At 39.1% G+C, this 26,902-nt stretch overlaps 1 protein-coding gene across 1 annotated transcript; it reads left to right on the forward strand.

Annotated features, from left to right (window-relative positions):
• Positions 1 to 25,034, forward strand: si:ch211-221n20.8 (fibrillin-2). The gene is made up of 22 exons (XM_051644315.1): positions 1 to 72; positions 2,277 to 2,382; positions 2,525 to 2,585; positions 3,543 to 3,641; positions 4,033 to 4,158; positions 11,706 to 11,846; positions 11,931 to 12,056; positions 14,259 to 14,381; positions 15,429 to 15,551; positions 15,697 to 15,819; positions 19,340 to 19,459; positions 19,577 to 19,699; positions 20,401 to 20,526; positions 20,797 to 20,922; positions 21,051 to 21,143; positions 21,434 to 21,529; positions 21,907 to 22,002; positions 22,081 to 22,176; positions 22,311 to 22,412; positions 23,701 to 23,806; positions 23,904 to 24,020; positions 24,219 to 25,034. The coding sequence occupies exons 2-22, from the start codon at positions 2,278 to 2,280 to the stop codon at positions 24,295 to 24,297; spliced, it is 2,307 nt and encodes a 768-aa protein (XP_051500275.1). The 5' UTR covers positions 1 to 72; position 2,277; the 3' UTR covers positions 24,298 to 25,034.
• The last annotated feature ends 1,868 nt before the right edge of the window (positions 25,035 to 26,902 follow it).

Raw genomic sequence — 26,902 nt, forward strand, 5'->3', positions numbered from 1 at the left:
AGTGATCGAGCAGCTGATCGCTTGTGAACGTGTTTTGTTCTTCAAGTGCCGCACGAGCTTCGTTATTTTCAGGTGTGTGTTTTATAAGTGGGACCTTTTTATCAACTGAGTTTTGTATCTTTATTTATGTCTTGCTTCAGTGTTTGATTCGTTGATATTGTCAAGTTGAGTCACACTTAGATGCATTGCATTTACTGCAGTTTTGTTATGTATTCAGTATAAAGTAGCCTACATTAAAACAATAATGTAAATAATGTCTAAAGATTTTGTATGGAAGTTTGCAGGAGGATGGAAACGGTTCTCTTCATGTCTTTGGTTAAAACAGAGCTCGACCCCCAAACCTGCAGTAGTTTTATGGAACTCTTTGTTTGAGCTCCCTTTGAAGTGTACTTCATAGGCTCCATGGACTGGAAAGTGTAGCAATGTTATATGATTTAGGTGTATGGGTAAATCTCACAAAAACATGTCCAGAACACATTTCAATATATATATATATATATATATAGTGTAAAGAAAATTCATCCTTACTGTAATACAGTGTTGTTGCTGTTTTTATTTAGATTAACATAAAGGCACTACAGATACTACCTTGGGGATGAGGGAAATGTGCCTGTGATGAAAATAATATCACAATGCAAAAAAAAAAAAAAAAAAAAATCTAAATAGTCCTACACTCTAAACCCTACTCAGATAGCAACCAGATGTGGGCCAGATCTGGCTTCTGGTTCTGGCTGTGAAATTTTAACACCTTTGTGAGAAAAAGCATTTGGCTGAAGTCTGGTTTGAGTCCGGTCAACCGAAAGAATCAAAGCAAAGACAGGTGTAACGGGAGCCAGCTGGTATGTAGCTGTGCAGTATGGGTAAACCTCACTCCCCTGACCTCAAGAGGTGCACTAGCGACTGACACTAGGGGCCTTTAACCTTTAGCCTCAATGTTAGCGCGCCTGCCTCCCATGCTGGAAACCCCGGTTCAAGTTCCGCTCAGAGCGGGTCGAGCAGGACTGGGTACAGTGGTGTCGTGGACCCGGATGGGAGTGAGGTTTAGGGGGGTGAGTGTAACTGGAGCCAGATGGTATGTAGCCGTGCAGTATGTGTAAACCTCACTCCCATGACCTCAAGAGGTGCACTAGCGACTGACGCTAGGGGCTGTAGCATTTAGCCTCCTTGTTAGCGCGCCCGCCTCACATGCCCCGGTTTGAATCCCGCTCGGAGCGGTTACACATGCATTCATTTGGCTGAACATTGGCTTGAGCCTGGTCAACCAAAATCAGCTGAGATCTGGGTTGAGTCCGGTTTGCCAAATGAAGAAAAAGACATACTGTCGGCTGAATTGTGGCACGAATGCGGATAAACAGAAGAAGACACGCTTTCAGCTTATTTCTGGCTGGCTTGAGTCTGTGTTTACAAGAGACCAGAGTCAGCGTTCACCTTTCAATGCCCTCATTATTCTCTAGCTACATGATGAAATTTATAACAAATATGCCTTTCTATAGTGAGTGGTTCAACAATATCTAACTCAGACATATTACTCTTTGATGCAAAGACGGTTCAAAAGAGCCAGATTCTGGATGTACAGTGGCCGCTGTTTTTATCCCATAGTTTTAAGTTAAAACTCGTAAAATGCACAGCTGATCATATTGTTGTCATTACTAGAAAAAACTAAAGAAAGTTGTCTTATAAAACATTAGCTTACTTGAAATGTCGAGTTTTGGCTCAAAACTCAGATATCCAAGTTCCTTGAACTTATTTTTCCTAAAAATCCATAGACTTAAGATTTTAAGTGTTAATAACTCAAACGATTAAGTGCAGAATTGAGGCTATGGGGAATGCCCATAATGCCTTGTGCTTGAGTTATTAAACTATGTGTCCTTGGTCAACATATGGAGGCATTTAAATAGTTGTTATTAAGAATTCATAGTGGTTTTTATTCAGTTAATATTATTAAGTAGAAACAACAACATTTAAACAGCAAATCTGATTGAAGTCTTCTTGCATCTACGTAGTTATCTTAACTTAAATAGTTAAGTTCATTCTATATGATCACCAAGTTAAGTGAACTTAATTACACAAGTTTTGGAGACGCCATTACTCAATTCAGTTGAGTAAAGTCAACTTAATAGGGTTTTCAGTGTAAATAGGCTACATTTTCGATAAGCAATATATATATATATATTTTTCCTTTTGATTTTGTGGTGTGATATGACCTGCACAGGTTTCATGAGATTCACTCATAAAGGTTTTGTGAATGCCTGTTTCACTGTCACATTTCTCTGCAGTATGTCAGTCAGACGGGTTGTGTCAGTGTTCGTCATGTTGTTTGTGACTGAAGCTCTCTCTGAACAGCAACACAATGAAGTCCTAAAACACAATTCAAACACACAGGCGAGTTTTCGAAGTTTCATTCATCCTTGATACTGAACATTCATTTCTAAATGAATTAGATACACTTTTGAACAGAAGGCCTGGAAAGTGGAAAGAGTGGATTTGTCATTGATTTCAGTGTATGTTCTGTGTTTGTGTATAGAATGAAATTACGTTCACCCCCAGCAACAAGAGTGATACTACACAGGAGCCTCATTTACAAGGTGAAAACACGCATGCACACATGGCATGAACAGTATATATACTTAAATAAGAACACAAGTACAGCAGACTTTCAGACAGATGATGTGATCAAGCTGTGAAACTTCACCCCCGCCCGGAATCTACGCCCCTGGTTGAGATTAATTTGAAGTGCGCTTTATGTTGATGCATGTAGCGTAATAGTGCAGGTATTAAGTTAAAATGTTGATTTAGTAATTCGAGAAAATGTTAGCTTTTTTAGTTAAGGACCCTGATGAAAATTAACCATAGTTTTACTATAGTAATATTGTAGTAACCATGAATGCTGTCACCATGGTTTTCTGAGCAGAAATCATAATTTTTATACAATTAACCATGGGTTTATAACAGTAATACTGAAGTTTCTATATAGTAACCATGACAGTAACCATGTTTATATTGTGGTTACTCTGATTTTACTACAAATAACATTGTTAAACTATGTTTACTGTTATAAAACAATGATTGTTATTTAAGGGCAAACCTGTTGAAGTGTTTACTAAATAGATTATTCTTTGGATTTGGCAGTAATATTTTTTTTCTGAACATAGCAAATACCGAACTGTACCGAAACCGTGACCCTAAAATGGTGATACAAACCCCTAATAAATATATATATATATGTATATATGTATATATATATATATATAATTATTATTTTTTTTTTTAAAGTTTAGTCATAGCACTTAGTATCATGCAAACATGGCAACTTATTCACTTAATTGTCATACTGTGATGAAAGAAAACTGATTTCCATCTTTAAACGTTCTGTTTAAAATTGTATCCAAAACAAAAATATTTTGACACTAACAAACAGGACATGGAACTAGAAATACATAGTACTAGAAATGACTCACACACAATAAGACACATTATTACAGAACATTTTCTGTATATCTATATCTCTCTCTATCACTCAATAATTTTCTACCCAATTCCAGGGTTGTCTGATGGTTGCCAGGTAAACCAGGTTCAAACGGAAGGTCAGAATTGTTCCTGTGCTGTGGGCTATAGTCAGGGGGAGACAGACGAGTGCAAGGGTACAACACAAACACACACACATATACACACACACACATATACACACACACACATATACACACACACACACATACAAACACATACACACACATAAACACACACAACCATATACACACACACACACACTGGTTTCCATGTTTTATGGGGACTTTCCATAGACATAATAATTTCGGGTTTTACTATCCTTATAGGTCCCCACAAAGTGATAAATACCCGCATACACACACATATACACACACATACAAACACACACACAAGCACACACAGAAACACACACATACACACACACACACACAGAAACACACACAAACACTAATTAAAGTTTGAGACCTTCAGCATGCACCAGATATTCCAAAAATCATTTTTATTTTCTTGATGTCCCTCTTTCAGATATTGATGAGTGTCGCCAAGGCGACCCTGGACCATGTGGTTCCCATGCCAACTGCACAAATACACCTGGCTCCTACCTGTGCAGCTGTCTCCATGGTTACCTGATGAGTACAGAGGGGTGTCAAGGTAAAATGTATAAAATGACTGTATATATACAGGGTATTTCTTCAACATCAGGCACTTTTAACACTGTGGACTTCTAGAAAGAAAAGTCTGGTTAAAACAGTTTTCTCACTCTCACTAGTTGATTTAATTTGTCTACTAACAATGTCCAACAATGTATGTACATGCATCACAGGAGATTAATGTCATTTTTGTGTCATTTCCAGCACATCTCAAATTCTGTGTTGTGTTTAATAGAATTCTGTGCTGGAAATGACGCTGATGGAAATGACATTTTGTTAAATGCAATAAAAACAAGAATTTGTGATTTGTTAATTCTCTTGAACCATTATTTGACTGACAAAAGTACAAAGAAAAGATTTCCAGTGTTTTCACTGACCAACTTAATTGTATTTTGTAAATATAAACACATTTTGAATTTGATGCCTGCAACACACTCAAAACAAAGTAGGGACGGGGCAAAATAAGAGTGAAAAGTTTATAGAACATTCAAGTTACACTGTTTTGAAACATTTCACAATAAGCAGGTGAGCTGGTAACAGGTGAGGGTATCATGATTGGGTATAAAAGGAGCATCCACCAAAGGCTCAGTCTTTGCAAGCAAACTTTGTGCCAAACTTCGTGAGAGAATTGTCAAACAGTTCAAAAATAAAATTTCTCAACGCAAGATTGTCATACATAATATTGTGAAAAGATTCAAGGAATCCGGAGAAATCTCAGTCCGTGTAGGGCAAGGCTGGAAATCACTGTTGAATGTGCGTGACCTTCGAGCCCTCAGATGGAGATGAAATCCAGCGTCAACTGTCCAACATGTCGGTGATGCTGACGAAGGTTGTTGCTGACTTGGAGGATCTTCATCGATTACGGCGATGGAACCAACATTCTCTGAGTTGGTCACAAGAGTGACAGAAGTTGAAAAACGAATCGATTATCTGGAATCTTCGGAAAGGGAATTATCCGCTAATCCGCCCGCGTCCAAAACAGACTTGGAACACATTTTGGAAAAACTTGAATATTTTGAAAATATGAGGCGAAGGAATAACATATGAATTGTTGGAATTCCTGAGCATGAAGAGGGCAGAGACATGGTGAAATTCCTAGATGAGCTATTCCCTAGTCTGCTCGACATAACAGGCCATAAGCTGGAAATCGAGCGAGCTCACAGAGTCCCTGCTCGCAGATCTGCTGAGGGAGACAGGCCCCGATCAATTCTAGCCAAATTTCTGAGATCATCCGATGAAGATCTTGTGTTGCGCCAGGCGAGGAGCAAAGGAAAGCTTTCTTGGAAGAATCACAATATTTTCTTGTTCCCAGACTTTGCGAATTCGACGAGAGAAACGCGATCGGTTCAAGGAATGTAAGAAACTCTTACATCAACGGAAAATCGCGTTTGCACTGATGTTTCCGGCCAAACTGAGAATAGACACCAAGGATGGCAGCAAAGTATTTTTATGCCCCAAAAAGGCACTGGCCTTCATACAAACTATGAGTGAGTAAACCATTGGGCGTTTCTTATGTGAGTGGACTGACTCACTGTTCAGTGTCTCGGCTGTCTGGGGAAGTTGGGCACCATTTTTTGTTTCTTTCTGCGTTGGCTCCGCCTAGCGGCTGGAGTTTGTTTTGTGGCATGACACTCCAAGAAACTTTTGCATTGACGGAAGATCGCTTTTACACTGAAGTTCCCGGCCAGATTGAGAATGGACACTATGGATGAATGCAAAATATCTACATGCTCACATAAAGGACGTCTTTTATAAAGTTGTCAGACTGAGTAAGTCATGATGTCTTTTTTCTATGCGGCCTCCGAGTGAATTTGTCTCGCTCAATACACACTTGATCATCCAAGGAACCGGGATGCCTGTTTTGTTTCTTTATGTGCTGGCTCTGCCTAACGGCTGCAGTTTGTTTTGTTGAATAATACTCCTTCAGGTCAGCTGTGGATGAATCTGAATGTTCTTTGTGCTTACACCTCCTGTTGGCTGGAGTATTTTTAAGGGACATTGGAATGATTACGTCATCTGCTGCTCTCGTAACAGTTGGCTCACTGAACAATTGTCTGTCTGTCCAAGGAAACTGAACGGCTTTATATCAGCTGGAGTTTGTTTTGTGGAGGAACACACCTTCAAGACAGTTCTGTGAATGAATCTACATGTTCTTTGTGTTTATTCTGCCTGTTGGCTAGGGTCTGTTTTACAAAGTATTTTCTGTTATGTAATTTTGCCTCACAAAACCTGTGCAGAAGCACCGGTCTTGAGTAATCTGACGGCAAAGTTGTCGCGGGGGTTCTCGCATGCGTACATTAGAGGGATTGACGCCGGTTGGCGCTGTCGTGCGCGTGGTTAATGTGCATGTTTTTCTTTTTTCTGTTTGTTTTGTTTGAGGGGGAAGTTCGGGGTTTGATTGTTGCATTTATGGGAAATGTGGTCTGTATAATCTTGCTTTTGTCACACAATTGTTTTTTTTAATATATCAATATGTCAAATGTTAATGTGAATGGGTTATCTCTCTCCACATGGAATGTGAATGGGTTAGAGCACCCCATAGAGGGAAGGAAGGTTATTTATTTTCTTAAGCGTGATATGGTGTTTCTTCAAGAGACGCATCTTTCCCCGCAGGAGGCTGGAAGATTTGGAAGGATATGGGGTACGCATGTTTTCTTTGGTGCTGGCTCAAGTGGGAGCAGGGGGGTCATTATATTGATAAATAAACATCTACAATTCAAGTTTCTCAAACAGATTGAAGAGTCGTTGTTTTAGCAGATATTCATGGGCAAGGGTTGATTTTGGCTAGTGTTTGCGCACCTAGCACTGATGATCAGGGCTTTTTTTTGTAGATCTTTAGGGGATGTTGCGGACCACTGGCACCCCTCATGATGTGATGTTGGGAGGAGATTTTGGTCTTTTGATGGACTCAGTCCTTGATCGTGGTGGAGCGGGGGGGTGTGAGCCCCCTGGAGCAGCAGTGACGCTTCACGGGATGTGTGGAAGTCTTGGTCTTGCAGATGTCTGGCGACTTTTGAGCCCATCTGGTGGGGATATATAAATTTTTTTCATCAGTTCATGGGATTTATTCTAGAATGGATTTTTTTATATATCTGGGTCCCTCATTCTGCCTCAATTGGAAATATCTTGGTCTTAGATCACACCCTGGTGAGTTTGGAGATGTTGCCACATACAGAGAAGAAGAAATCATATAGTTGGCGCTTTGGTGTATCCCTTTTGCAGAATCCTGATTTCCAACAAATGTTAAAGACTGAAATCAATGTTTGTGTGGAGACCAGCTGGTCCTCGGTGTCCTCTGTGGGCGTGGCTTGGGAGGCTCTTGGGGCTGTTCTTGGGGGTCGGGTCATGCAGTATGCCTCATTCATCAAAGAATCCAAGGCATGAGAACTCATGGAGTTGGAGGAGAATATTGGAGGTGCCGAGGCGGAGCTGAGGCGCTGAGTGTCGTCTGATGGCCTCAGAGAATTGACCCAACTGAAATATAGATGTGGTACTATTTTGTCTCAGAGGGTGGATTTTTGGTTGTTCGGGGCAGGACAGTCATGCTTTGGGTCAGGGGACAAAGCGGGGAAGCTTCTGGCTGGATATATAGAGCGGAGAGAGTCTTTTTCTACCATTCCCTCAGTGAAATCTGCTGGTGGTGAAATTTTTGCCTCAGCCATTGATATTAACAATGCTTTTAAAGAGTTCTATCTTGATTTCTGTGGTTCCACATCTTCGTGTACTGATGAATATATTAGAAAATGTGTGGAACCATTAGAACTCCCTAAATTGATGACTGAGCAAAAAAATTATCTTGAATCTGGGATAACCTTGGAGGGGCTTGGCGAGGTGGTTGAGGCCTTGCCTTCAGGCAAGGCTCCGGGGCCAGATGGTTTTGCCGCTGAATTTTTAGGATTTTGTGCTGCAGAACTGTCTCCACTTTTGTTAGAATTTTATACGGAATCATTAAAGAATGGAAAGCTTCCACCAACCATGGCGCAAGCCTGGATCGGTTTGATTCTTGAAAAGGATCCAGGCAAGTGTGGGAGTTGCCGTCCAGTTTTCCTGATCCAGCTAGATGTAAAAATATTGTCAAAAATTTTGGCTAATCGATTAAGTAAAGTTGTGACATCTCTTGTACATATAGATCAGGTGGGGTTTGTTGGGGGCCGCAGCTCTTCTGACAACATTGGGCGTTTCATCGATATCGTGTGGTCGGTGGTGAATGATCGGACTTCTGAATATTTTATTATTCGTCTCTGACCCTACTAGATCTATGCCTTGCCTCCGCAGAATTATTAATTCCTTTTCTGAGTTTTCAGGATACAAAGTCAATTGGTCTAAATCCAAAGCTTTGGCTTTGACAGCGTACTGCCCAGTGACGGCTTTCCAGCTGGCCTCTTTCCAGTGGCCCAAACAGGGCATTAAGTATTTGGGCATTTTATTCCCAGCAAAATTGTGTGATTTAGTTTTGACCCCTTAATAAAATGGTTTTCGAGCGATGTGGGCAGGTGGGCTTCATTACATTTATCGATGATTGGGAAGGTTAATGTTATTAAAATGAATTGTATTCCAAAATTTAACTACCTGCTACAGTCTCTCCCTGTAGATGTCCCCCTCTCTTATTTCAAGCAATTTGATAGCATAGTGAAGTCCTTCATTTGGAATGGTAAGCGTCCCAAATTACATTTCAATAAGTTACATAGGCCAGTTGACAAAGGTGGGCTAGGCCTACCCAAGATTTTATTTTATTATTATGCATTTGGTCTCAGACATTTGGCTCATTGGTCGCTTCCACCTGAGAGAGCCCCTCCCTGGTTCTGTATAGAACAGGAAGTTCTTGCCCCATTTCACCATTGCAGAGCCTTTCTATCAAATTAATCGGAGAAGTTAAGTTACATCCCGTTATCTTGCCTTTGAACTCGGTATGGACTAAAGTGTCCAGAGTGTTTAATTCTGACATTTTTTTAAATGTTGCCTCAAGCATATGGCTGAACCCCAAATTATGCATCAACAAGTCCCCTTTTTGTTGGTCAGAGTGGATTGGGAGGGGGGTTACTACACTCAGTGACCTATATGAGAGTGGAGTGCTGAGATCCTTTCAAAATTTGGTTAAACTTTTTGGGATTCCCAGATCTCAGTTCTATAAGTATTTACAGTTGCGCCACCTGCTTTGTACTGTTTTTGGGAGTGGTTTACACCCCCCTAAAGCAGCAGATACTCTGGGAGTGGTGATTACTGCTTTTGGGAAAAGGTCATGAGGCATCAGTGTATTACTCCCTGTTAATTCAGAGTCTGGGGGACGGAACTTCAGCTTCTGTTAAGAGATTATGGGAGAAAGATCTAAACTTGGTATTGGACGAGGGAGTGTGGGCTAGGATTCTAAAAAACGTCAAATCTGCATCTAGAGACGCAAGGGTTCGCCTTATGCAATTCAAGATTTTACATAGTCTATTGGACCCCCTCTAGATTGCATAGACTTGGTCTTAAAGACACACCCACCTGCTGGCGTTGTCAATCAGAAGATAGAGACACAACCCATGTCTTTTGGGGATGTGTTAAGATTCAAGAGTTCTGGTTGAGGATTCAGAGTTTTATGTGCGAGGTTTTGGCCTCTCAGATTTTATTCTGCCCCAGACTCTGTATTTTAGGAGATGGGGCAGTCATTAATTTGCAGAGTAAACACATGAAAAACTGGGTCCTAACTAGTATTATGATTGCCAGACAGATTATTCTAAGGAATTGGAAGTCGGCTGGTGTTCAGAGGTCGCCAGAGTGGCAGCTCTTGAGGAGGGGATATCCAGAAGACTGGGGAGTCTAGACCTGTTTGGGGAGAAATGGGGCAAATATCTGTCTTTTTTGGAGGGCTCTCGGGGAGGGACAGTGGAGAGAGGTGTAGGGGATATGTGTGATTGGTTTATTATTTATTTTATTTTTATTTATTTATATACTTTTTTTTGTTTGTTGTGTGTCTGATGGGGGTGGGGTGAGGGATTGGTGGGGGGGGGGGTAGTTAGGGTAAAATATTGATTCTGTGTATATATATATGTTTTGCTGTTCCTTTTTAATAGATGAATCAATAAAATGTTAATCACAAAAACAAAAGTGTAATTAACCCTTATGCACTGTTCATCATTAAATCACGTTCCAGTTGACCGGAAACAATAAACGTGTAATTCTTCTAATTGGTATGAAAGAAATGTGACAGCTCTAAATTAAATAATGTAAAAGCACTAAACTTGTGCTTTTTTGACTTATGAATATTTTCTGAAATACTGAACCAATCCTCATCAATTATATACCGTTTGAAAGCTTAAAGTCTCAAGAATCAAACTGTGCTGTCCATTAAAAATAAAAAAAATAAAACAGATGAAATTACATGTATAAACACTAGATGGCTGCAGAGAGCTACTTATTCATCCCTGGTTGAAGAGAAGATGATTTCTAGATTTTGTCACAAGTTCTGCATTTAGAAATATATTTAAATATTATTAAAGTCTACTTTTGTCAAAGTTTAGCATTGTTTTTTTTATTTGTTTGATGTTATTTTTGTCAGTTTTTGTATTCCTGAAATTAGTAGAATAACAAGTAATAACCTAATTTATTCCTGGTTGTAACAAGATGAATGTGTGTGTGTGTGTGTGTGTGTGTGTGTGTGTGATTTCAGCATTGTAGATGTGTTATGCTCTCACCAATTCATTTTGCATGTGGCTGATTTATTTATTTATTTGACAAATTTTTAAATAATTGTTCTGTTTTATAGTCTGACCAGTTCAGTTTTGTGTGTGTGTGTGTGTGTGTGTGTGTTTGTGTGTGTTTGTGATTTGAACTCTTGATGTTTAGTAATCTCACCCCTTCATTTCTGTGTGTGTGTTTTCTGCATTGTGGCTGTTTTTTAGATTTTATATAATAAATAATGAAAAAAAAAAAATAATTTGTGATTCTTAGTGTTTCCCATTTATTTCCTATGGCGGTCACTTTTGACCGGGAACAGTACAAGTGTAACTTTTTTTTTTTTCTACCACTTAGACTGATCAAATCAACTCAATTTATTTGTGTGTGTTCAGATATCAAATGGGTGAAAAGTCACCAAGTCTCATACCCGTCAGATAAAGGAAACCAGTTTTATTGAAGAAACAAAATTGATTTCGGTCAAAAATGACCGAAAAGTGCATTAAAAGAAAAAGGGATGTAACACAGTGGTAAACATGCCTCTGTCCCAGCTTTTTTAAGTGTGTTGCAGGCATCAAATTCAAAATGTGTTTATATTTACAAAATATGATTAAGTTGGTCAGTGTACTTTTGTCAGTCAAATAAAGGTTCAAGAGAATGAACAAATCACAGATTCTTGTTTTTATTGCATTTTACAAAATGTCCCAACTTTTCTGGAAATGGGGTTTGAAGGTTTAAACTTGTTATAATTTGTATTTTTATAATGGATTTTTATAGAGAAATATTGAAAGTCTGGGTCTGGGACAAGACTAAAACAACACAAAACATGTTCGATGTGAACGGCCCCTAACTGTCTTCAGTTGTTACTCATTGTGTTCTGTGTGTGCGCTGTAGATATAGATGAGTGTTTGTTAGCTGCAGCAACAGGTCTGCAGGCGTGTGGCAGTGGAGCGCAGTGTACAAACACACCTGGATCTTTCACCTGTTCATGTCCAACGGGATATGTGCTGGCGCTGGACGGACATCAATGTGTCGGTGCGTTCAGAGTGTGTTTGTGTGTGTTTAATTGCTGTGTCAATAAAAAAATCAATATTAAAACACACTACTCTGCCTCCACAGATATCGACGAGTGTAATTTTGAGGAGAGCTGCCATAGAGAAGTCGGTAATGTGTGTGTGAACACAGAAGGGAGTTACAAGTGTGTGTGTCAACACGGATTCAGAGAGGACCGAGCAGCCTGTGTAGGTACGTGTTTTTAGTGGGCTTAAAACAAGTTTGGTTATAAAAAGAGAGTGACAACCACATTCACAACTGAAGTAATCACTGCTCTTTTCCATATAATTAAAGTGAACATGTATGGATGCTGTTGAGCTGCAAAAAAGACAAAAAGCACCTTTGAAGTATCATTAAAGCAACAAAAATGTAGTCCATATGACAGATTTTTATATTTTTATATAACAGATTTTTTTCCATTTTTCCTCAATCTGTTATCGGTTATTTAATATTGGTATTACTGATAAAGTCAAAGGAATGCCAAATTCCCAATTGTTTTTTTGTTTTTGTTTTTTTTAAGTCCTCGTGGTGGCGTAGTGATTTGCACGCCCCACCGAGAACGAACCACATTATAGCGACCACGAGGAGGTTACCCCATGTGACTCTACCCTCCCTAGCAACCGGGCCAATTTGGTTGCTTAGGAGACCTGACTGGAGTCACTCAGCACGCCCTGGATTCAGACTAGCGAACTCCAGGGGCGGAAGCCAGCGTCTTTTACCACTGAGCTACCCAGGCCCCTATATAACATATTTTTTATATTTTTATAGAACAGATTGTTTTATATTTTTATATAACAGATTTTTTATATTTTTATATTACACATTTTTACATTTTTATAGAAAATATTTTTAATATTTTTATAGAACAGATTGTTTTATATTTTTATATTACACATTTTTACATTTTTATAGAAAATATTTTTTATATTTTTATAGAACAGATTGTTTTATATTTTTATATAACAGATTTTTTATATTTTTATATTACACATTTTTACATTTTTATAGAAAATATTTTTTATATTTTTATAGAACAGATTGCTTTATATTTTTATAGAAAATATTTTTATATATTTTTATATAACAGATTTTTATATATTTTTATATTACACATTTTTATATTTTTATAGAAAATATTTTTTATATTTTTATAGAACAGATTGTTTTATATTTTTATAGAACAGATTGTTTTATATTTTTATAGAACATATTTTTATATATTTTTATATAACAGATTTTTTATATTTTTATATTACACATTTTTACATTTTTATAGAAAATATTTTTAATATTTTTATAGAACAGATTGTTTTATATTTTTATATAACAGATTTTTTATATTTTTATATTACACATTTTTACATTTTTATAGAAAATATTTTTTATATTTTTATAGAACAGATTGTTTTATATTTTTATAGAAAATATTGTTTTATATTTTTATAGAACATATTTTTATATATTTTTATATAACAGATTTTTTTCCACTTTTTTCCGCTTAATCTTTTATCGGTTATTTAATATTGGCATTACCGATAAAGTTAAAGACACAATGCCTAAATTTTAAATGTTAATAAAGTTAGGGACTTTAACAAGTATAAATTGCAACTAAAACTTGTTAAATGTATTCTTTGTAGACTGTGTGCAATATAGTTTTGTAAAGCAGTTCACCTTCAGAATAAATTGTTATTATCGGACACAAAAATAATCCGTTTTGTATCGCTCATTAAAAACCAGTGTCGGTCGATCTCTGCTTATTTTCAAAAATGCCACATTAAGACACAACATGAAAGTTTTGCAGGCGATGATGCCGAACGCCATCGGTACACGAATGTTTGCCTCGCATTTAAATATGCAAAATGAAGTTGAATATCAAGTTTGAATATGCGAGTGTGAATGAGATTTACAATCCGTGAGGGGAAAATTTCAGTGACTTTCAGTTCATGGAAATGTACTGGATCCACTCACATCACATGTATTATAAACAGCACGATTTAAGAGTCACACCTGTAAGTAAATATGGTTGTGTATCCCAAACATTGACTATGTGAATGTGGCCCTCATCTCTCTCATTCTTAACTCATATGCCACATGTTTGTGTGCATTTACTATCTGAAGTGTTCAGAGATTTGGCTGCCATTAACTGACTGCTCGATTGTTTTCACACTCTCTGTGTCTGTCTTTGTTTTACATTTGACAATGAGTTTTTCTGAGGTGCAATCTGTAAACATTAAAATACTCACTGTTTTAAAAGTATAGTCACAAGACTTAAACAATATGTGTGTTAACATGATTTTACTGTGATAAAATCTCTTAGTAACCGCATCTGTGTAAAGTTCAAGTTAATAAATGATCATTGAATACATTTACTTCTTGTCTTGTCATGTTGTCCAGATGTTGATGAGTGTGTAGAGTCAGAGGGTGTGTGTGTCGGTCGAGGGGAGTGTGAGAACACACTGGGCAGTTACAGGTGTGTGTGTCAGCGAGGTTACCATGGGAACGGCTCCTATTGCACAGGTGAGACACATACATTCCTGTACAGCTCAGTTCAATTTAATTCACTTGGTTTAGTTCAGTTCAGAGAATACCACAGTATCACAAACATACAGTACCATCAAAGCCATCATTATTAATCTGTTTGTGTGTTTGTGTGTGTGTGTGTGTGTGTGTGTGTGCATTTGTGTGTCTGGTGTGTTTGTGTGTGTGTGTGTGTGTGTGTGCGCGTCTGTGTGTGTTTGTGTGTGTGTATATGTGTGTTTGTGTGTGTGTGCGTTTTTGTGTGTGTGCACGCGTCTGTGTGTGTGTGCATTTGTGTGTGTGTGTGCATCTGTGTGTGTGTGTGTGTGTGTGTGTGTGCGTGTGTGTGCATCTGTGTGTGTTTGTGCATGTGTGTTTGTGTGCGTGTGCACACGTGTGTGCCTCTGTGTGTGTGTGTGTTTCTGTGCATGCGTGTGTGTGTGTGTTTCTGTGCATGCGTGTGTTTGTGTGTGTTTGTGTGTGCATCTGTGTGTTTGTGTGTGTGTGCATCTGTGTGTGCGTCTGTGTGTGTTTATATGTATGTATGTGTGTGTGTGTGTGTGTGTGTGTTTGTGTGTGTGTGTGTGCGTGTCTGTGTGTGTTTGTGTGTGTGTGTGTGTGTGTGTGTGTGCGTGTGCGTGCGCGCGCATCTGTGTGTGTGTGTGTGTGTGTGCGCGTCTGTGTGTGTTTGTATGTGTGTGTGTATGTGTGCGTGTGTGTGCGTGTGCGTGCGCGCGCATCTGTGTGTGTGTTTGTATGTTTGTGTGTGTGCATCTGTGTGTGTGTTTGTGTGTGTTTGTATGTTTGTGTGTGTGCGTCTGTGTGTGTGTGTGTGTGTGTGTGTTTGTATGTTTTTGTGTGTGTGTGTGCATCTGTGTGTGTGTTTGTGTGTTTGTATGTTTGTGTGTGTGCGTCTCTGTGTGTGTGTGTGTGTGTGTTTGTATGTTTTTGTGTGTGTGTGTGCATCTGTGTGTGTGTGTTGTGTGTGTGTTTGTATGTTTGTGTGTGTGCGTCTCTGTGTGTGTGTGTGTGTGTGTGTGTGTGCAGATATAAACGAGTGTTTGTCGGCGGATCACGGTTGTGATGGGAACGCTCTCTGTGGGAATATAATCGGCTCATATTTCTGTCAGTGTCGTCAGGGGTACAGCGGAGACGGACACACCTGTTATGGTCAGTGTGTGTGTTTGTGTGAGTGATTAACATCTGTGACAAACAGATTCTAGATTCATGTTGATCAGGAGAGCATTGGTGATGTTGACTGCTATGATGACACTGAGGTTGATATAAGCACTTGTGTGTTTGTTTGTGTGTTCAGATGTGGACGAGTGTGTTCAGGATAATGGACTTTGTGAACACAACTGCACAAACCAGCTGGGAACATACAGCTGCACCTGTCATACAGGATACACTTTAACACAAGACCTACACAACTGTACAGGTGCACACACATGACAACACACTACTGACACAACTGTCTTTTACTCAGTAGAGTTCAATTTAATTCAGTTCAGTTTAATTAAATTCAGTGAAATTCAGTTCAGTAAAATTCTATCTCAATTCAGTTTAGTTCAATTCAATTCAATTAATTTTATTTTCATTCAGTTCAATTCAATTAGGTTTACTTCTAAAATTCTGTTAAGTTCAGGTCTGCAAAATGCTACTATATTTAACTCAATTTTGTTTAGTTCAATTTGTTTCAATTTAATTTAATTCAGTTTAATTTATTTCGATTAAGTTCAGTTCAGTTCAGTTTAACTGAATTCAGTTAAGTTTCACTTTTATTCAATTAAGTTCAATACAGTACCATTAAATTCAGTTTAATTTAGTTCAGTTTAATGCATTGTAGTTCAGTTCAATTTAAAGGGGTCATGCAATGACGCATTTTTTTAAAATAGTTTTATTATCTTCCCTGAGGTCCACTGATGATGTTAGTAAAGTTGTTTTGCATTAAAACATAATTTAGTAATATTTGATCATTTTCCACCCTGTCTCTGGCCCTCTGTCTGAAACATTCAGTTTTGGCCTAAGCGCCTCCTTAAAACTTCAACGTAAACGCACACTGTTATGACTGGCTAACATCGTGCAGCCCCTCAAATACAGCCATACTCGAACCTCAATCGGAAGAGAATGAACAAGCTCCACAACATTATAAAACTAAATGTCAGGGTTTACACATAATGCACTTCCAACACATTGCATCTGAATATATTAAACTGTTCATCTCAAGCACAATTGTTAACATCGTCTACGCCAGACGCGAGAGTCGCATCGTGTCAAAAGCAATAGAACCCATGATAATCAATGATGCTGTCTACCATGGAAGCATCCGTTGCGGTGCGTCGCATTGCGGCGATAGTAAACAGATGTCCCGTTTCATTTTGCGCTGTACGCATTGGCGCTACTACTGCCAACAACACACATAAATGGTTTAGAAAGTCTGTGTCGACGTGCCCGGTGTAGACAGCCTCAAGTCATTGCATCACATCAACAGATGTGCCCGGTGTAAACAGGGTGTCAGCACGTCAGTCATGATGACATATTAAATATTCATGAATGAAACTGTTTACTCGCGGTTTTTGCAATCGCATCCAATAGTGTTTTTAACTGCCTCATCCTTCAAGAACAGTTCCTTGGCAAAGCTTGAATCGTACCAACAACTACAAATAGCACAGATGGGCGAAAGAAACATCCATTACAGCATTTGTGCTCAGAACAGCAGGACAGCAGCTGAATCACAGAGAGCTTCTCCGCTTCAGAGTTATAACTTGACACCGCGTCTTTTAAAAGTGACCCGAGATATGTATCAAGCGGTCAAAGACGTCTGTCTGTGCATGTTTATGTAGAAAAACATTTAAATCCAGACAGGCACATGAAGTGTCCTAAGTCCACTTTGGATGAATCTCCTATGACAGGCCCATCTCTCTTCTCTTCACCTGTGTGACTGACTGAGAACCAGTGGGCGGGGCCAAGGGTGCAATGATGGAAAGATAGGCATTGCATATGCAGATGTATTTTGTCCTTGTGATGTCACAAGTTCCACGAATTCCAAACGAGATGTTTTTGCAGCTTGGTTTAAATAAATGCTCATTTTCTATTAAGGAGGACGTTTTGAGTTCTGAAACATACAGTGTGTTTTTATAATACAATGACCTCTTACAGTTGAAGTCAGAAGTTTACATACACCTTTGCCAAATACATTTAAACTCAGTTTTTCACAAGTCCTGACATTTAATCGTAGAAAACATTCCCTGTCTGAGGTCAGTTAGGATCACTACTTTATTTTAAGAATGTGAAATGTCAGAATAATAGTAGAGAGAATGATTTATTTCAGCTTTTATTTCTTTCATCACATTCCCAGTGGGTCAGAAGTTTACATGCACTTTGTTAGTATTTGGTAGCATTGCCTTTAAATTGTTTAACTTGGGTCAAACGTTTTGGGGATCCTTCCACAAGCTTCTCACAATAAGTTGCTGGAATTTTGGCCCATTCCTCCAGACAGAACTGGTGTAACTGAGTCAGGTTTGTAGGCCTCCTTGCTCGCACATGCTTTTTCAGTTCTGCCCTCAAATTTTCTATCGGATTGAGGTCAGGGCTTTGTGATGGCCACTCCAGTACCTTGACTTTGTTGTCCTTAAGCCATTTTGCCACAACTTTGGAGGTATGCTTGGGTTCATTGTCCATTTGGAAGACCCATTTGTGATCGAGCTTTAACTTCTTGGCTGATGTCTTGAGATGTTGCTTCAATATATCCACATAATTTTCCTTTCTCATGATCTATTTTGTGAAGTGCACCAGTCCCTCCCGCAGCAAAGCACCCCCACAACATGATGCTGCCACCCCCATGCTTCACGGTTGGGATGGTGATCTTCAGCTTGCAAGCTTCACCCTTTTTCCTCCAAATATAATGATGGTCATTATGGCCAAACAGTTCAATTTTTGTTTCATCATACCAGAGGACATTTCTCTGAAAAGTAAGATCTTTGTCCCCATGTGCACTTGCAAACTGTAGTCTGGCTTTTTTATGGTGGTTTTGGAGCAGTGGCTTCTTCCTTGCTGAGCAGCCTTCCAGGTTATATCGATATAGGACTCGTTTTACTGTGGATATAGATACTTGTCTACCTGTTTCCTCCAGCATCTTCACAAGGTCCTTTGCTGTTGTTCTGGGATTGATTTGCACTTTTCGCACACAAACTACGTTCATCTCTAGGAGACAGAATGCGTCTCCTTCCTGAGTGGTATGATGGCTGTGTGGTCCCATGGTGTTTATACTTGTGTACTATTGTTTGTACAGATGAACGTGGTACCTTCAGGCATTTGGAAATTGCTCCCAAAGATGAACCAGACTTGTTGAGGTCCACAAATTTTTTTTCTGAGGTCTTGGCTGATTTCTTTTGATTTTCCCATGATGTCGAGCAAAGAGGCACTGAGTTTGAAGGTAGGCCTTAAAATACATCCTCAGGTACACCTCCAATTCAGTACACCTCCTATCAGAAGCTAATTGGTTAATTACCTAAAGGCTTGACATCATTTTCTAGAATTTTCCAAGCTGCTTAAAGGCACAGTTAACTTAGTGTATGTAAACTTCTGACCCACTGGAATTGTGATATACTCAATTTAAAGTGAAACAATCTGTCTGTGAACAATTGTTGGAAAAATTACTCGTGTCATGTACAAAGTAGATGTCCTAAACGACTTGCCAAAACTATAGTCTGCTAACATGAAATCTGTGCAGTGATTACAAAATTTGTTTTAATGACTTTAACCTAAGTGTATGTAAACTTCTGACTTCAACTGTATATGTCAAAACATCAAGGAAAATTGTATTCCTTATGTCATGACCCCTCTAATTTTGTGTACTTTATTGCCATGACAGTTAAAAGTACATTTGTATTATCAAAACATTGAAGACATTGAAAAGTGTGCAGAATAAACTATAAAGGAAACAACTGTGTGTGTAGATGTGAATGAGTGTGTGAGCAGTGACACATGTGAACAGACCTGCACAAACACACCCGGCTCATTTCTCTGCTCCTGTCGTCACGGATACCAGCTGCACATTGATGGACACAGCTGTGTGGGTCAGTGTGATTTACTGTTGTAAAGTTACAATGAAGTCAATTAAACATTCAGATTTTCTGATCTGGAGTAGAATGTCTTCACATCTGCATGTGTCTCTCTGTGTGTGTGTGTAACAGACATAGATGAGTGTAAATTACAGAACGGCGGCTGTTCTCATGACTGCACTAATACTCCAGGAGGTCACGAGTGTCACTGTCCGATCCCTCTGTTGCTGGACCACCGGAAGTCTACTTGTGTTAGTACGTAATGTGTGTTGTAAAGTATATTTTATCATATCGTATTACATTTTTCCCACTTGTTAGGTGTGGCGAGCAGGGCAGGGCTGAGTGGCAACTGGGCAGAGCGAGGCCGGGAAGATAAGTGGTGAACGAGTTCCACCTGTGCGCCACACCGGTCTCGCGTTCCACTCAGGGGCGGTGGGAGTATTTAAATAGAGGAGACAGTGGCAGATGGGGAGAGAGAGAGACGCACAGAGCAGTGTGTGCATGTCAGTGTGTTTGTGTGTGTTGGGAACCACTGAAAAGCAAACCAGGCCTGTCTTTGTGTTTTATGTTATGTTTAAGTTCCTTTGTATCATTAAAGTTTACATTGACTGCTCAGCCGGTTCCCGCCTCCTCCCTTCCCATCCTTGAACCCCGTTTCATTAGGCAAGGTTTCTAACACCAAAAACAGTCATAATTAAGTTTTTATGACCATTTACCACCCTCTCTCTGACCCTTATAATTAAACAGGCCATTTTGCCACTGTACCTTTAAGGCTGCTATGTGTAAATGACCTCTGTTATGATTGGCCAACATCCATGTACCGGTGACAGTAGTTCATGTTGTTGCTCACCAGGGCAGGTCAAGTTGCTGAATAATGAGAAGGTGTTGATATGTGGGCGGTCATATGTTAATGAGCTCATGGTTACAGTATGAATATGTCTGAACTCCTTTGGCAGATGTGACATCATGTGTGCTGAGCAACGGAGGGTGTGGTCATATTTGCTCATTAGGAGCGGAGGGGCGTGTCCAGTGCAGCTGCAATGCAGGATGGGAGTTAAGCGCTGACCAAAGAACCTGCATCGGTAAAACATGAAAACTACAGCATAAATGTGTGTGAACATTGCAATGCATTCTCTGATATTACTTCTGGTTGCACCCTTTATATATCTATTGATTCATTTTAATATTATATATATGTATATATATAGATAAATATACAGTATATATTATTTACCACCACAGTAACACAAAAATACATCATTATTTTAGTTTTTATTTGTGTTTTCGTTCTTGAATAAAGTACATTTCTGTTTAGACTCTCTCTCTCTCTCTCTCTCTCTCTCTCTCTGCAGATGTGGACGAGTGTGTGAGTTTTAACGGAGGTTGCGAGCAGGTGTGTGTGAATCATGCCAGTGGTTTTAACTGCAGCTGTCGGTCTGGCTTTGAATCACGTAAAGACGACCCCACAAAATGCCAACGTGAGTCACTGCCTCCATTACACTGTATTTACACACTCAGTATATCACACCAGCACACCTTTTTCAGTACTGTCTACATGTCTCTCTCTCTCTCTCTCTCTCTCTCTTTCTTTAACTTGTGTCTTCAGCGGTTTGTGAGCCTGTCTGTCAGAATAATGGTGTTTGTGTCGCTCCAAACACCTGCGATTGCCCACCTGGTTACCCTGGACCAGGATGCTCCGGTATAGTGTTGTGTGTTTGTTTATAAAACAGATACTATAGTTCAGACTCATACTGAACTACAGCCATACTGTATTCAACGGTGTTGTGAAATATCTATTATACACATACGCTGCACACAAAATAGCTAAGTTAATAACACAACAATCTAATAAGAATACAAATACATAGCACACATAAATACTGGGTGAAATAGTCTTATAAGGCAACGCGACTATGATGACATAAATGCTGTATGTTTTGGAACAGAGTTTAAATGTGATGTGTTCCTGTGTGTGTTTGTGTTATAAAGCCATGTGTTCTCCACCATGTGCTCATGGAGGTTCATGTATGAGGTGGAACATTTGTCTGTGTCCGCCGGGTTGGACGGGAGAGGGCTGCCACACAGGTAACAGCTGAATGGATCATCTTTGAGAGGACTTTCCATTGACTTCTATTGTTTTTATACTGAGCTAACTCTCACACAAACCTTTCTGCATTTTTACATTTTTATTAGGTCATTTTTTAGGATGTTTAGTGGGGCCTGTTACTAACCCTAACCCTAACCCTACTTCTGAAAGAAAACTTTTTAGAATTAAAAAATACATATATTTTACTTTATGTATGATTCATTTGTCCAGTTGATGAAGTCCCTGAATGCCTTCAGAGTGAAGTTTTGTTGAATTTAGCTTATTTCTGGGAACAATTGTTTCCCAAATCTATAGCCAAGTAAATCGACGCAAACACACACTCTCTGTAACATTTTTGTTGATGTGTTTGTCTCAGCTGTGTGTGAGTTGCCGTGTGGTAATGGTGGACGGTGTGTCGCTCCAAACACCTGCCAGTGTCCCTCGGACTACACCGGACCACAGTGTCTCACTCGTGAGTATGTGTGTCTGTGATTTTAAACATTTCTGTGAATATGCATTTCCGATCTAAAGATTTATGTGTGTGTTGCAGCTCTCTGCTCTCCTCCATGTGTGAATGGTGGCAGATGTGTTGATGTCAACACCTGCAGCTGCTTAGATGGCTGGCAAGGAGCTCGCTGTCAGATAGGTGACCACACACACACACACACACACACGTTTAAAGTATAGCATAGTCAGAAACACACATGAACTCTATTTTACATACAGTAATATTTGGAAATGTCCATCTTTCACATTGTGTGTGTGTGTTATCCTCCTCAGAACCCATCAGATGTGTGCCGGTGTGTAGAAATGCTGGTGTGTGTGTTGGGCTGAACAGATGCCAGTGTGTGAACGGATTCACTGGAAACATCTGTGAGACAGGCACGTGTCTGAATGACATCATTCATTATAACATCATCAATCCTCATTTGTTCATCATGACATTATTACATAATACTTTGACATCATTCATTCCTTACAACATCAGTCCTCATTCATTCATCATAACATCATATATTCACTGTGACATCATTCATCCATCAAAACATAAGTCATCTTTCATTCATCATGACATCATTCATTCATCGTTACATCATACATCATGGTATCATTCATTCATCATGACATTGTTCACTCATCCATCATTCAATCATGACATCATCCATCCAGCATGGCATCATTCATTCATTATGACATCATCCATTCATCATTCATCCAGCATGGCATAATTCACTCATCATGACATTCATTCATTATGACATAATCCATTCATCATGACATCATCCATCCAGCATGGCATCATTCATCCAGCATGACATCATTCATCATGACATCATCCATCCAGCATGACATCATTCATTCCTCATGACATCATCCATTCATCATTACATAATTCATCCAGCATGGCATCATTCACTCATCATGACATCACTCATTCATCATGACATCATTCATCATGACATTATCCATTCATCATGACATCATTCATGCTTCATGGCATCATTCATTATGACATCTATTCATCATGACAGCATCCATCCAGCATGGCATCATTCATTCCTCATGACATCATCCATTCAACATGACATAATTCATCCAGCATGTCATCATTCATTCATTATGACATAATCCATTCATCATGACATCATCCATCCAGCATGGCATCATTCATTCCTCATAACATCATCCATTTATCGTGACATCATTCATCATCATGACATACTTCATCCATCATTCATCCAGCATGACATCGTTCCTCATGACATCATCCATTCATCATGACATAATTCATCCAGCATGGCATCATTGATTCAGCATGACATCATTCATCATGACATTATCCATTCATCATGACATCATTCATGCTCCATGGCATCATTCATTATGACATCATCCATCCAGCATGGCATCATTCATTCCTTCTGACATCATCCATTCATCATGACATCATTCATCCACCATGGCATCATTCATTCCTCATGACATCATTCATTCATTGTGGCATCATTCATTCATCATTACATTATCCATTCATCATGAAATAATTTGTCCAGCATGACATCATCCATTCATCAATCACATCTATGTGTGTCTACGTCATGAAATGTGTGTCCAGTATAACGTTTTCTAATGTTTGTGTTCTTATGTAAGTGTGTGTTTGTGTGTGTAGCTGTCACTACACCATGTGTTCCTCCATGCCAGCATGGTGCCACCTGTGGCCCACAAAACACCTGTGTGTGTGTGAAGGGGACCAGCGGCATACGTTGTGAGAAACTGTAAGAACACATTCACTCATAAACACCAGAAGAGACCTGTAATCATGCTAATTACTGTCTTCCTGATGCCATGTCATTCTCTTGTTCTCTCTGTCAGCACGTGTCCTGTCATGACTACAGTCGTCAGTATGGCTCGTGCTGTGCGTAAAGGGTTCAGAGAGAGTTTTGTAGACCGCTGTGGACCGCTGGGAGTCCAACTCTGTACTAAATACAGGTGACACATCAGACTTATTCCCACATATACAGATTTATTACACAGCACTCTGAAGTGCGTGATTGTTATCAGTCAACGGCAGCATTCTGCGGTCAAACTTTTGTTATAAAGACTCTAAAATGTATAATTGGCTGTTGTCCCAGACAAATGATTTCCTACATAGCTATGCATGATTCATATCTCTTTATGTGTTTATAGGATAAACCAGGCGCGTGTGTATCTGCAGGCTTACAGAGTGGGCTACAAGATCCAGTGTCCAGAGCAAACAGGAAGATAACAGGACAATAACATCAATCACAGTCTAGTATGCCTCCATTCTACACAACACACTCATGGCGGTGTGTGCATATTATATGATTCTGTATATTTGTTTTTGCATGTTGTGTATGTGTATTTTTTTCAAACTAATAAAGATATTTTATGTGATTTTTTTTTTTTTTTTTTACCCCATTGTGAAACTGTGTGATCTTAATTTTGCATACTGAATGGAGTTCTGAATAAAAGGTTTGGAGGAAAATGTTTGTTTTATCTTTGTAAAGGAAACGCACAACATTCATTGAATCAAAAAAAATGTTATAAAGTAGCGAGAACATCAAATGTAATTACGTTCATTTTTTTATTATACATTTAATATAATACATATACATTTTGAGTTAAAGTATCCCCCATTACATTCCTGAGACCTGCGCGTGACTGCTGTGTGTATTTTCCATTTCCCTTTTTGATTTGTATCTGGTAGCCCCTAATAAACAAGTAAGCAGAGGCTGTATTTCCGGTGAATGTGTAAAACGTCCACTGTTATTGACCGCAATGTAAATAAACAGAAGGATAATAATACCAGAATTTAGTGATATAAGTTTATAAACTATCACACAACCAGAGGATGTACAGCAGAATGATGGCCTAATGTCGGATCATTTTCTAACATCAACATTTATAGTAAAAGTGTAAGTAAATCATTCACTTGTTGTTGTGTGTTGTACTGAAGAGATGATAATAAAATCTGCTTCTTACTTTACCGAGATCATGAGGATAAAGTGTTTCTTGTCTCCATGTAAACCTCTGTTCATATGTACCTGCATAACCTCCGATGATGCCTTTATTTATTTATTTCCAAAGGCGATGTTTCATAAGTCATGCTGAATGAATGATCTGCATGTCTGTTTACTATACACTGCTAAGAAAGAGAGAATGCTCTCTGACAAGAACGGAGAGTAAAATGTGTTTATTATTTTGCCAAGATGAAACAAGATGCAGTTTTAGTGCAAAGAAAGTTAAAGCAGCATTTGCCCAGCGGCTTTCTGCTCTCTGCTGGTTGTGTAAAGTTTGTGGAGGCGTGTTAGACGGCACGGAGGACTGTCCGTGTCAGCGCCTGATTTCATTCATCCTGCCAGTGCAACAGTGTGATAAAACGATGGCAAAATGTGATATACGGTAAAACTATATGCTTTCAAAACCAATGAGTTTATGAAAATCATAATTAATGATAATAATAAGATGACATGGGGCCTGGATAGCTCAGCGAGTAAAGACGCTGACTACCACCCCTGGAGTCGCGAGTTTGAATCCAGGGTGTGCTGGGTGACTTCAGCCAGGTCTCCTAACAGCCAAACTGGCCAGATTGCTAGGGAGGGTAGAGTCACATGGGATAAGAGATTAGTGGTTCTTGCTCTCAATGGGACGTGTGGTAAATTGTGCGTGGATTGCGGAGAGTAGCAGGAGCCTCCACATGCTGTGAGTCTCCAACGAGTCACGTGATAAAATGCACGGATTGATGGTCTCAGAAGCGGAGGCAACTGAGACTTGTCCTCCGCCACCCGGATTGAGGTAACCGCACCACCACGAGGACCAACTAAGTAGTGCCAATTGGGCATTCCAAATTGGGGAGAAAAATAATAATAATATGACGACATACAGTGTAATGCCAGCCTGTAATATAAAGCAGCATAATGTAGTATTTTTGTATCACTAAAATAGCTGGAAGTGGCTGATCCCGGAAGTGGTCCACATTCAAGGTGGATAATGGCGGCGTCCTAGTTTTGCTGAAAAATAAGGTGGATTGCGAAGCCAAAATACAACATCCACGTATATGGAGGTGGGGTTTGCACGAGGTTAAACTTACTGTAGTTTTTCAGAAAGTAACTTATGTTAATGTAAACGTTACATTACACGTTAACATAGCACGTTAATTCCCAAGGATTTATCACCAAATAACAACTTAAATTTTGGTCTGTTCCTCACACAAAGCTATCGTATGACTCCAGAAGACTTAAAAGTGAGCAAGTCATTTGGACTATTATGGTGTTTATATTTCATTTTTGGAGCTTGACAGTTGCCGAACTGTGAACTGTTGTTCTACTGTATGTAAAAGAGCTGCATAAAGTTTCTTAAATTCTTCTTTTGTGTTCCATGGAAAACATGAACAGCATATGGGTTTGGAACAATATGAGGGTGAGTAATTAATGACATCATTCATGCACCATGGTATCATTCATTATGACATAATCCATTCATCATGATATCATCCATCCAGCATGACATCATTTATTCATCATGACATCATTCATTCAGCATGGCATCATTCATCATGACGTCATCACTCATCATTTCATCATTCATGCTCCATGGCATCATTCCTCATGAAATCATCCATTCATCATGACATAATTCATCCAGCATGGCATCATTCACTCATCATGTCATCATTCATCCAGCATGACATCATTCATCATGACATCATCCATTCATTATGACAGCATTCATGCACCATGGCATCATTCATTCTCATGACATCATCTATTCATCATGACATCATCCATCCAGCAAGGCATCATTCATTCCTAATGACATCATCTATTCATCATGACATCATCCATCTAGCA

The sequence above is a fragment of the Myxocyprinus asiaticus genome, chromosome 19, assembly GCF_019703515.2.
Source record: "Myxocyprinus asiaticus isolate MX2 ecotype Aquarium Trade chromosome 19, UBuf_Myxa_2, whole genome shotgun sequence".
Lineage (NCBI taxonomy): Eukaryota > Metazoa > Chordata > Actinopteri > Cypriniformes > Catostomidae > Myxocyprinus > Myxocyprinus asiaticus.

Coding starts and splice junctions, on each gene's coding strand:
- si:ch211-221n20.8 (XM_051644315.1), top strand. CDS start 2,278: ATGTCAGTCAGACGGGTTGTGTCAGTGTTCGTCATGTTGTTTGTGACT. Junction 21,530..21,906: donor GGGAGAGGGCTGCCACACAG/GTAACAGCTGAA, acceptor TGTTTGTCTCAG/CTGTGTGTGAGTTGCCGTGT. Junction 22,003..22,080: donor CGGACCACAGTGTCTCACTC/GTGAGTATGTGT, acceptor TGTGTGTTGCAG/CTCTCTGCTCTCCTCCATGT.